This window comes from Lolium rigidum, chromosome 1, assembly GCF_022539505.1.
Source record: "Lolium rigidum isolate FL_2022 chromosome 1, APGP_CSIRO_Lrig_0.1, whole genome shotgun sequence".
NCBI classification, from domain to species: Eukaryota; Viridiplantae; Streptophyta; class Magnoliopsida; order Poales; family Poaceae; genus Lolium; species Lolium rigidum.
In genome coordinates, this window is record NC_061508.1 from 119225286 (window position 1) to 119237478 (window position 12193).

General features: G+C 46.0%; 1 protein-coding gene, 1 non-coding gene and 1 pseudogene across 3 annotated transcripts; 1 reads left to right on the plus strand and 2 right to left on the minus strand.

Moving 5' to 3' along the window:
• Positions 1-1440: 1440 nt before the first annotated feature.
• LOC124650909 lies at positions 1441-3748 on the minus strand (annotated as a pseudogene).
• A 2837-nt stretch (positions 3749-6585) lies between these two features.
• On the plus strand, positions 6586-6659 carry TRNAV-CAC. Its single transcript has one exon. It is a non-coding gene; the product is annotated as a tRNA-Val (tRNA).
• Positions 6660-7177: 518 nt separating this feature from the next.
• On the minus strand, positions 7178-10542 carry LOC124681099 (signal peptide peptidase-like 1). Of its 2 annotated transcripts, XM_047216064.1 has the most exons (4): positions 10231-10542; positions 9011-9861; positions 7688-7891; positions 7178-7506 (listed from the first exon to the last, which is right to left on the minus strand). In XM_047216064.1, exons 2-4 carry the CDS (start codon positions 9806-9808, stop codon positions 7390-7392), a joined length of 1119 nt encoding a protein of 372 aa, XP_047072020.1. In that variant the 5' UTR covers positions 9809-9861; positions 10231-10542; the 3' UTR covers positions 7178-7389. The 2 variants fall into 2 exon arrangements, with proteins under 2 accessions (XP_047072020.1, XP_047072022.1); XM_047216066.1 differs by lacking the exon at positions 10231-10542 and having other exon boundaries at positions 9011-9864.
• Between the last annotated feature and the right edge of the window lie 1651 nt (positions 10543-12193).

Sequence of the window (12193 nt, forward strand, 5' to 3'; positions counted from 1 at the left end):
AAGCACATTCACAGTCGGTGTGGACAAGAAGAAGAGGAAGGTCATGACGGCATCAACCTCGACGTCTACACGCAATGCCAAGGCGTCGTCGGCGTCGTCGACGACAACGCCTTCTCCCTTGGCCGTGGACGCCGCCGCAGCCCGTCCACGAGTCGCCGCCCGCGACGTGGTCGGCGAAATGCCCGAGTCTCAAGCAAGTGCGGTCGAGATTGGGGTGGCCGAAGCAGCCGAGGACGTGGTGACAGAGGTGGCGGCGCCCAAAGAAAAAGTCAAGGCCAAGAGCAAAAGATCCTCTATTTTGCTCCTCTATTTAGGGGATCGGATCTATCTGCCACAGTTTAGAGGAGTAAAAAAATTCTCCGCCATTTGCTCCTCTAAATTTAAAGGGATCGGTTAGAGATGCCCTAAGAAAACAACCTAGCTATGCCTCGGACAGAAGAATCACACAATCACAAGTTTGGTTGCTCCTATGCAAAAGAAATTTTGCTTGGCACCGAGGGTAATATGTGCATGACAGCATGAGAACATGGGGTAAAAGTGACGAGCTCTTCTCATGACTCCATTCGAACGGTGCTCCTATACAAAATGAACATGTGCCTTGCCGAGTTTCCTACGGGCTTGTTTTGAGCGGAAGAAGCTGATGTTCTGAGTGTTGCTCTTTTTTCAACTTGATCGGTTGTCTGGCTATATATCAATGAATTGTAAACACTAGCATTCGTCCTTGAAACATTTGCCATCTCCGCGCCATCAAAAGGTCCAAGTTAAAATCAAAGGAAACCCTTCTATCTTGTACTACTGTTGTGCGCATGTGTGTACATGAAAAAAAGTTCGATGTGTAACTATTTATGTTTGTGTCCAAAATCTGCACACTAAGAAAGAAAACGTAGCAGATGAGAAAGAGAATGTTTCACAACGAGCAAGGAAAGCAAGAAAAAAGACTAGAATAACATAAATCAATCGATTACTACTTACCGCGTGATCGTCTTTACTTGAGCTAGTACTAGTAGCCAAACACTACACGAACAGGCTATGAACCGCAACTCGATGGCAGCTGTACTAGTAGCACACCTCTTTGTTTCGATTCGGTAGCTTCTTTTCGTGGAAATCTCAAAAAAGTTTAAACAAAAAGGCCTCATGGAAGGTGCAAAATAATTTTGGTTACAAAGAAGTAGCATATGTGCACATTCTTTACCTAGGTGAGAAGGAAATGCATAATGTACATGTTCTTTTTGCGAAAGAGCAGAAGCACGAATCTCCAACGCGTTCGGTGACCAGGGTAAGCCCAGGACGCCCAACCGTAGGTGGTCGCTGCGTTCAAAATTGAGTCCTTCCAATTTTCTTCTGCCGAATTTCTATTTTCAAATCATATAGTATGCTTTTTCTTTCATACATTGCCGTTAGAAATATCATATTTTGTAGTATTGAAATAGACGGGCAGTCTTATAATGATGAAGCAATCCATAAGCCCCATAGGACCACAATGATGGAGTCGAAGTTCCATAGGACCACGAAGACGGAGCCAAGAACAGTGACAGGGAGGAAGATGTAGCTAGAGAAAGTTTCCAATCTGAAAGAAACAAAGAAAATAGAGAGTTATCTCATTCTATGATGAAGCAATCCTAATTAAGCATAGACTCCATAAATATATTTATATGGAAACCAGAACATTTGGATGCTGGGACATATATATGGACAGTAAGAAATGGAAAGATTTTTCAAATGTGAGGCCTGGAAAAGAAAGCTAAAAAGAAGTTGTAGTTGGTTTTCCATAGGGAAAAAGGGGAGAAATCAATATTGGATACAATTCTATTTATAATACCTCTTTATTTTTTATTTCATGTAAAATTTTAATTTTGATCTACTATTATATCAAATAAATAAAATACGCATTAGGGCACACATGCCTTAATGTTTTTTCATGTAACAAAAGGTAACAAAAAAACAGAGACATTGGCGTTGATGACGAACATGATCTAGACCAAGCTGGTGATGGTGATCATGACCAAGATGATGATGAAAGCGGAGCTGGAGATGATGACTGGGACGATACTGAAGATGGTGACATAATCGGAGCTAGTGTCGGAGCTGGAGCCGAGGAGGTCGACCGCGATGCGAAGGGATTCGGGGATGACGATGCCGATGCCGATGATGGCAACGAAGAAGGCATCGTGCATGTCCCGAATGGCGCGTTTTCCTGCAAGTATAACATTGATTTAGTACAATGTACCGAAGAATAAATTGAGTATCAATATGTATTGCTCAAGGTTGTAACATAGTGCACAAAAAAAGGAACGATAGCGTTGTAGTACCTTGCAGTAAGCTATGGTATCGCAGCCGCACTGGAGACGGCCGTTCGCCACGTCGGTCGCCAGGGGGGCGCCGCCGCCGCTGCTCCTCTGCACCGCAAGTCCAAGTCATCGGCATACATGTCATTCGTTTGATGCAACCGCCCATGAACATATGGAGAAGATAAGCAGGTGTGTACCATGTAGAAGTCGACGGCGATGAAGTTGGGCCATCGCTTGGCGGATGCGTCGTAGCAGGTCCTGAGCTGGGCGATGAGCGGGGAGGAGTTGTTGACGCAGGCCCAGCTCTGGCTCGGGTTCGTGGTGAAGAAGTTCACAAGCACCAGCGACTGCGCCTTGGAGTCCATGGCCCTCGACTCAGCCCTGCTCGCGCAAGAGCCCATCGCCAGACCATCGCTCCCGTCTGCAATTTATACTCTCTTGCTACGAATTAATGATGTGGAAAAGAAGAAGAATAAGAAATGATCCATGGCGATTGAGGTTGAGGCATGTACATTTTGTCTCAACGACGTAATTCCACACGTGGGCGACGCCATCGGAGCCCTCCCTGCCCTGCTTGGAGGTGAAGACGAGGAGGCGGTGGCCCTGGGCGACCATGTCCTTGAGCGTGGGCCAGTCGGCGCCGTTGCCGGGCATCTTGGCCGGCGGGAAGACGTACTTGGTGAGGCCGGCGGCGGCGAGCGCCTTGGAGAGGGAGCCCGGGGCGGAGTAGTCCTCCACGAACACGGTGATCACTTCGGAAGGGTTGGAGTCCAGGAAGGCCTTGATCTCCTTCAGCACCTTGGACGCAAGTTGCTGCATGGAGCCATGGACAAACGAGCTTGTGGTGATCGATTGGCATGCAGTGGCGCGAGCAAGTTTGAAGATTGGGGGATTTGGTTAATTACGTACGTATGCGGTGAAGTCGTAGCATTTGCCGGCGAAGGAGTGGCAGAGCCAGAGGTCGTTCTTGAAGTCGTACGTGTCCAGCATCAGCCCCCTGACGCCGTTGTTGAGCTGGCCGGTGACGGAGTCCTCCTGGTTCGGCGGCGAGACGATGGGCGCGCCGGTGGCGGAGGGGGTGCCGGTGATGGCGAAGGAGTTGTGGGTGGTGAGCCACGAGTACCTGTTGAACGGCAGCCCCGTCCCCTGCAATCCATCCATGCATGCATAGATTATCCATCCGTCGTCGTCACGCGCGCCGACGTCCGACCGAACCATCAATCAAGAGAGGAACGTACGTGGATCTTGGGGTCGATGGGCGAGGTCCGGGAGCACACGGCGGGGCCCGACCCGGGGAGCGGGGAACAGGTGGCGCACCGCATCCCGCTGCCGCACGGCGAGCTCGCCGAGCACCCTTCGCCCACCAGCGCGGAGCCCGTGGCCGGCCTAGCGACGAAGGCGGTGGCGGTGGCGACGAGCAGCAGCAGGAGGCCGCGCCGTCTCGCGGCGTCGACGGCCATCATCGTGGCGAGAGACAAGGATGAGGGATGGTCGGGGCGACGTACGGCCGGCTGGAGATAATTGAGAACGTGCGCGGGCGACTGGACCGCGGAGGCCGGAGGCCACGGACGTCGTGTACGTACCAGGAATAGATTACGAGAGTTGTGTAAAGGTCGGCAGTTGACTAAGTGTCATTTTTTACTTTTTTAGCTTAATAACACAGAACGTGCGAATGAAGTGGGACCAGAGATTCTATGGTCGCCTTCGTCTCAAGCTCAACGAAAACAGTAGTTCCTATTTCCATGTTTTAGCGGCGCTATATCATATTTAGAATATGAAAGTTGCGCTATGCACATTTAACTCGCTATGATATTACTAATCCAGCTATTAGCGGTGCTATGCGCGTGATTTTTCGTAGCGTTGTAGCGACACTATTTTTCGCAAGAAAACAGAGCCGTCGACTAGCCATTTTGGACCTTTTCACCCACGAGCTGCTGAAATCTGAGCCCCACTTAGTGGTGCGCTGGTGGTAACCAATATACCACCGGCAGCCCACTATAGTGGTAACCCGTCCACAACTACGAACCACATCGACACTTTCCACTCCTCCTCACACCATGTACATGTTGAAGAAGAAGAGTCAATATTACAACGAGCAAGATCTACTGCAAAAAAGTTTATCAGCCTAGGAAGAAGAAGTTGCTACTAGTTTTTCGTGACGATGAGCTGCAATTTTCGGGTTCTTCTAATGAATCGGATGACAATCCCATGTATGTATTCTCCATCTAGTTCATCTAGTCTTAGTAATTACTACTTTTGCTATGTTGTTGACTCACTAGTTGTTTATCTGGACTATGCATGTTGGTTGGTTAGCTCTCTACTTGTTTTCCTTAAATCTTAATTCTTCATCTAATTCTGGACTATGGTTGTTGAATCTGTTGTATTGTGATCCAAATTCATATACTAAAGGGAGGCTAACTTCTGACGAGCGGAGCGAGGCCCGTCGCCGAAGGCTTGGGCCGAAAATACTAGGTATGGAAATTACAAGAGACAGAAAATCTAGTGTGTTATTTCTTAGTCAGCAAAATTACATTCAGAAAGTTCTTCATCGTTTTAATATGCATGATGCAAAGTCTGTTAGTACACCAATTGCTTCTCACTTTAAATTGTCAGCATTGCAATGTCCTAGTACTGATGAAGATATTGAGTACATGTCTCGAGTTCCATATTCTAGTGCTGTTGGTTCTTTGATGTATGCCATGGTTTGTTCTCGTCCTGATTTATCATATGCTATGAGTTTGGTCAGTCGATACCTTGCTGATCCTGGTAAAGAACATTGGAGAGCTGTTCAGTGGATTTTCAGGTACCTTCGTGGCACATCCAAAGCTTGCTTGAAGTTTGGCAAGACCGGTGAGGGACTCGTTGGCTATGTGGATTCAGATTTTGCTGCCGATTTGGATAAGAGAAGATCCCTCACAGGTTATGTGTTCACTCGTTGGTGGATGTGCTCGTGAGTTGGAAGGCAACGTTACAATCTGTTGTTGCCCAATCTACGACCGAAGCAGAATATATAGCAATTAATGAAGCCGGCAAAGAGTCCGTTTGGTTGAAAGGTTTGTATGCTGAGCTTTGTGGAGATGATTCTTGCATTAACTTGTTTTCTGGTAGTCAAAGTGCAATATACCTTACTAAAGATCAAATGTTCCATGAGAGGACAAAGCACATTGATATCAAGTACCATTATATTCGCGACATTGTTGCTCAAGGTAAACTGAAGGTATGCAAGATAAGTACTCATGATAATCCTGCTGATATGATGACAAAGCCAGTTCCTGTTTCCAAGTTTGAGCTTTGCTCGAGCTTGGTTGGTATAACTGTTTAGCCCAAGTGGCTGTTGGCGCCAGCACGTGTTTTTCCCTTTGTTTGTTCAGGAGATTGTTGAAGTTCATGCTACAAGATGGAATTTGTCTCAAGGTGGAGTTTGTTGTATTGTGATCCAAATTCATATACTAAAGGGAGGCTAACTTCTGACGAGCGGAGCGAGGCCCGTCGCCGGAGGCTTGGGCCGAAGCGTACGGATCGTTGGCACCGCCTATATATACATCTTGTAAGCCGCCGGCTAGGGTTTATCAGATTATAAGATAACCCACGGCGTTTGTAAACACCTCCCGATATAGTGAAGTTTTGCTGGCTGGCGCCCGTGGTTTTTTCCCCTTCTGTGTTGGAAGGGGTTTTCCACGTTAAATCTTGTGTCCCCTGCGTGTGTTCTTGTTTCGTTCTTCGTTATTTGCTTGTCGCTTTTATAACAGAATCGTTGATGTTACTTGTTAAACTGTGACAAATATTTATTTTTTATTGTGATTTAGACTCTGTTAATTTCATTTGTTGATCATTGTGATCTCGGTAATCTTTTTAGCTACTGAAATCCTTAGTATAGTTGGTATATTTGTATTTGTTATATATATTTTTTAAAATGCTATTTTCGCTATTTTGTAAAATAGCATGCTACTTGCATGTTATATAACATGCATAACGTATTTCAAAAGATCACACTGTTTCATTTAGCGTGTAATTTTTTTTGGTTGCTCAAGCTTGAAAGGCTCCTTCTACGATATTGGGAGGACGGGTCTCGTGGAGGGAGGAGGAGGCGGCGCTCCTAAGCGTCTCCCTTTGCGACCCTAGCGAATAGAGCGCCTCTATGAAATTTCCTAAATTCTCCCACGCTCTCGCCGCTGTTCCGCGTGAGCTCGGGGTGTTCCGCCGATCGCCGTGCGATTTCCGGGGCTCCAAAGCGCCGATCGTCTGAACTTTGAGTATCAATTGTATAATAGATTACGGGTTCTGCAGTGAACAGATCGTCTGGGTGGTGTAGTTGGTTATCACGTTAGTCTCACACACTAAAGGTCCCCAGTTCGAACCTGGGCTCAGACAAATACTTTTTTTTTGCAGTTTTAACATTTTAAATACTCCCTTCAGTTCCAATGAACAAGTCATTTTGCAATTATTTTGACATTTTGTACTAGCAGGTTATTAACGTTCAGATTCAAAGGAACGCTTTCAATTCCATGCAATTCAAAGGTGCTTACTTTTCCCGCGAACTTCTGCAATCTCTCTCGGGATCTCGGAGGAGAAGACTCTGAGAGAAAAAATGGAAAAAGAGTGTCCTTTTATTCTCCCCAAAAAGGCGATCAAGTTTGAGAAGGAGATAGATAAGTTCCTTGTGGTCAAAGCTTCGGAAAACTTCATGGCGGCCGGCCGACGTGGAGTGGGAACTTCACTACTACTGGCGCGACGGATGGAGATGGCTGGCGAGGAGCATGGGGGAAAGTAGATTCTTGGTTGAATAGCAGGTCATAATGCTCGACTTCTTTCTTTAGTTTGCCACAAAGTACCCTATCATTTCAAGTTATAAAATAGCTTCCTCACTCATGAAGTTGAGCATTAGAGAATAGAGATTCGAACAGTACACCAAATATAAATAACAATTCACATGACAGCCAATTGGTACATACTGTTTCCTCTTGCGAGAGCAGCAAGGTAAAAAAAGGCTTTAGATTACTACCAAGACCTATCTATCTTATAAATATTCTCTTGAACATATTCTTCAGTCAGATTACATCGCAGGAGGCTTTTGTATATTTTATGGCCACGTTGAGCCATCTCAGACCTCCAGCAAATGAGCTTTGTCATTCACAATTGCGTCCGATCCTTCCCACAGCTCCCAAAGATCATTCCTCAACCATGACACGTACACAACAGGCCCAAGCGTCGAGGGCACCTGAGGCAAGAATTTCCATCAGAAAGAAGATCATGATAATACATGTAGCATTGCTGAAGCTAACTAGCAGGTCAGTGATTCGATGCTTGCAGACAGGCACAACCCAAGTCAGGAAAGCATGCTCGCTAGGACAAAGAAACAGTCATGTCTGAAAACCCAAGACTGTACAGGCAGCACCTACCAGGTAGAGTAGAGCAGGCTGGGGAGACTGAGACAAGATCCCAGCTGCCAATGCGGTCACCAAGCCAACGCCATAACCTGTTAGCGCATACCATACATATTTCCGACGTTTCGAGGAGGGAGACATGTCTGAAGCAACAGCCATGTCTTTGCTCTTCCGGTGATCGAAAGAGAGTACAAGAGCTAGAAGCATCCCAGGAATGGCCTGCAGGTGTCACAGTAACAACACATAGAACTGATTAAAATTAAATTATCACAAGTTGGTGTACAAGATCACTAAAAGCACGGGCAATGTGCATATGCTGAGGTATTTTAACAGAAGGAGTACATCTGAGAATTGAGCCATGCAGCTTCATGTGAAGATGAATATGCCGATTAATCAATAAACAGCAGCGTATATAATGCCTATAGTACACTTAACCATACGATGATGCAACCTACAACAATGTACTACATTAACTGTATGATGACTGCAACATGCTTCAAGATATTTTAGGCTACCAATTTTTTTAGATCAGACATAGTTTTTTTTTATCACATGCTATCTCCGTTCCATAAAACAAGGCCTATAAATTTGGTCAAAGGTGAAAGCTTGCTATGTTTGACCAAATATATACAACACAATATTATCATTTACAATATTTGGTAAATACATTATAAAAATATACTGTTTGTTTATCTATTGATATTGTATTGATATTGATTTGATATTGTATATATTCATATTTTTATCTAAAAACATGGTCAAAGTTATGAAACATTGACTTCTGAATAAATTTGTATGCCTTGTTTTGCGGAATGGAAGGGGTAATATCATAGGCGATGTAGGCAGCAACTTCTAGGATTATAAAGTGCAAGCATGTGCTCGATTAATTTCCAACAAAAACTGATAATGGAGTGCCTATGTTTAGCTTGCTTCCTTGACCAACTACAACATGAGAAGTTCCACAAAAATAGAGAGCTAACTAAAGTTCACACTAATGATATTCATTGATAGCTAGCTATAAGGCTCGTCCTATTAAATCGAGAAGTTATTCATAAATTAAATCCCTAAATCGTGAGTTCTATCTGGCCAAAACAATCAGTACACAATCCACAATCTACAAGTGATCTGCCAACTAACTTATAGTGGAAAATAAAACTGAGTACAGTGAAGCAAAATGGGGGAGAGAGGGAGTAGCACAACACAAGTTTGAGACCTTCGAACGAGTACTGTTTTTATGCAGGACTGAATGATGAGTATAAGAAACCATATTTGCATCAGTGGCAGTACAAGAATCACAACACCAAGTCTGGATGGAACATTGTAACATAAGTAACTTACCATGTCTCCAAGGCCAAGCATCATGTAGTCACCAGGAGTGCTTCCTGGAACAATCCCACCCAGCAAATTCCTAGGGAACACAAGCTTCACCGGAAGCTCAATCTTCTTCGTAATCAGCTGCAACCCAGGAAGGCTGAGCTTGTCTGCTACTGTGTGAACTGGGTTAGACGCCTTCTGAGTGGCAACAGAGACCATAACATTTGCTCCGAAAAACCTCTCTGAGAAGAAAACCCAGAAAACATCGTAGACAAACAGGCATACCAGAAGCAATGAACAGATCTTTATGTTTGGCAGCCTCACATGGCTGACAAATGCTATGCATATGGAAATGCCAAGTGCATTATTCAGCAACCAATGGCCTGTTACCAGCCATACTGCCATTGTGCTTATACAGAACATCAGCAGCAATCCTTGCAATCGGGTAAATGACTTGGAACAGCACCTCGAGACGAAAGGATCCATTAGATTGAGCCGTGACTTGGCATAGGCAATGTACGGAGACAGGCAGAAGAAAAGCGCCATCACAGAGGCTACAGCGGTAAAGGCGGTAACGAGGTGCGATACAGATGAGAACAGATAGAACATCAGCAGCAGGCTGCATGAGCTTGCAAGCGGGATCATGAGAGCCTGGGATCGGTCCAGTGTGATGGACGCCTCCGAGAAGTCCAAGTTCCTCTCCATCTCCTTGCCATGGTCCAAAGCACGCGTTGCTGATGCATAGACAACCGAAACAGCCGTCGCGATGAGGGCAAGGGACGCAGGCTCAAGCAAGTAGGACAGCTTCCACAGTGATTCCATTCTATGAAATTTTACCGGCACCCCACCTTTATTTAATATACTCTGTCTTCCACCTGCTATGTCCAAACAGTAGACAATGGTAAATAGCAAGTGGGAATGTGGGATAGCAAAAATGTCATCAAATATAAAGCAGTTACACAATTCTTACTACTCTTTTCATAGAATTTGTTTGCAGTTGCACAATTTTTTCTCAATTTTTCAATCAGCAGTACACAAAATGAACAAAATTTTGACGGAGCCAGGGGAAAACTTAAAATCCGGTTTTTCTGAAAAATATATACTCTAACTGAGAGTAGCTTTTGGATAACAATCCTATCAATCAGGGGCGGATCTAGATGGCCTGCCGGGTGTACACCGGCACAGTCAGCAATCATCGATGCCAATGGGTTTCAACAAATCAATGGATGGAAACAAGCTCATACCTCAAAACCAAGTGGCCCAAGATTGCGCGCCGGCGCGATGTTGCGATGATGAAGACCGATGGAAAAGAAGCGCGTAAGGGGCGGGGGCGCTGAGGCTTCGGCGGCGGTGACGGTGGTGGGGGTAAAGCTACGGCACGGCGGAAGCTGCCGGGAGATTTAGAGCCGCGTTGGTAGGTCAGGAGTCAGGTGGAAGAGGGAAGAAAGGTCGGATTGGAAAACCCTCCTCGCCAGAACACCTCTCCTGGCAGCGATGCGAGGACGCGCTGGGAAGTCGCCGGCGGCGGACCGAGAAGATGGGTTGCCGACGGCGGCGGGTTCCCCTCGTGAGGTGATGTCGGGGGCAGTCCTGTAATTCCGAGCGGGATGTAGCTCTGTCCTCGCTCCTCGGTGCTCTCCTGACTGGTGGGGCCGATTGAACGGCGGGCCCCTTTCTGTGTGGAGAGACGCCAACTCTTCTTTTTCACTTTTCATAATTTTCAGCTAGCTGAAAACCTATTTTGCCATAAGTCAGATCTTTAGTCGTTCACTCCAAACATTGCGTGAATTTCAACGCGCTCCGTCTAGAGCTGATTTCTTCGGATCTTCCTATGTCTTGGTTTTTTCCCATTATGGTCATCTAAGCCAAGTTTTCTTTTCATGCCTTTGCTCATTTTCCCTTTCTTCGTGTCTCTGTCAAGAAGAGAGAGGCAGGCAACGAGGCGGAGGCGCAAGCTCTCCACGGCGCAGGTGGTGGCACCGGGGATACCACAGAAGCGGGGAGAAGGGAAGCATCTTCCAGGAGTGAGCAGGAGGCCTAGTGGCACACTCTGTCATGGCAAAGCTACCATCGAAGAGATCACCGAATTTACGAGTCGGGATGGGTCTACATGGGAACCGGGTCCTCCCCCTTTCCCTGGCCCTCCTCACCGCGGCAGCGACCGCACCTTTATCTGTCACAGGTGACGAGATGTCGGTGGTAGAGGTATCCACGCGCCGGATGGGGTCGCGTGGATGGCCCAACTCTCGGATCTCTACTTCAGCGTGCACCGTGGTGTGCGACTATGATTTCAGGCGATAGGCCGGCCCTGCGCTCGCCATGGTAAACCCCGACCTTGTGTTCATCACCGACATCAGCGGTGTGTATCCTACCCCCATCCTCTCGCTCCCGTTCTATTACTTCTGTTGATTCTTCACAGTGTTCGAGGTCAATGGGTGATTGATACCTTTGATCCGGATTACGGATGCAATATAGTAGCTTTTTCGCTAGAAAATCTAGGTTTAATTGAACCTTAGGAAGAAATTTCTTGGTGTAAAGTTACGTTATTTGTCGAGATCTTGGAAGATTGGTTGTCTCTCTGTTACTGGACCTTCCAGCTTAACTTTTTTTTTTGTTTTGTTGTATATCAATGGATGGAGATAGGAGATAGGCTAGGGCCGAGGATTCACCAGCTGTGCATACATATGGGATAAAGATAAAAATAAGCGCAACATGAGTCATGTTCAAATAAAGATAGATATTGTGGGTGGTACGTCCTAATATTCTATGGCTTTCATCAGCCACTACGATTGTAGACTTTTGATCTACTACCACACTTCTGCAGCCGAGGGTGTTTAGCACTCATTAAGTATTTAAATAGACCAAAGCATTACATTTGATGATGTTTGATACGTCCAATTTGCATCACTATTTTATATCATAATTTGCTGTTATTCATTGATATATTTCATATTTGGAGATGATACTTATGTTATTTCATCTATTTTGCATGTTTCATGATTATTGGAGGATCACGCACCGGAGCCAGGATTCTGCTGGAAAAAGCACCGTCAGAACGCAATATTTCGGAAGATCAACAGATGACGGAAATTATACCAAAATCCTATTTTTTCAGATGACGAAGGGAGCCAGAAGGGGGAGAAGAGGGGACCCGAGGTGGGCCCACCTCATAGGCCGGCGCGGCCCAAGGCCTGGCCGCGCCGCCCG

Coding starts and splice junctions, on each gene's coding strand:
- LOC124681099 (XM_047216064.1), bottom strand. CDS start 9,808: ATGGAATCACTGTGGAAGCTGTCCTACTTGCTTGAGCCTGCGTCCCTT. Junction 7,892..9,010: donor TGCTTGGCCTTGGAGACATG/GTAAGTTACTTA, acceptor TGACACCTGCAG/GCCATTCCTGGGATGCTTCT. Junction 7,507..7,687: donor AGCCTGCTCTACTCTACCTG/GTAGGTGCTGCC, acceptor TTCTTGCCTCAG/GTGCCCTCGACGCTTGGGCC.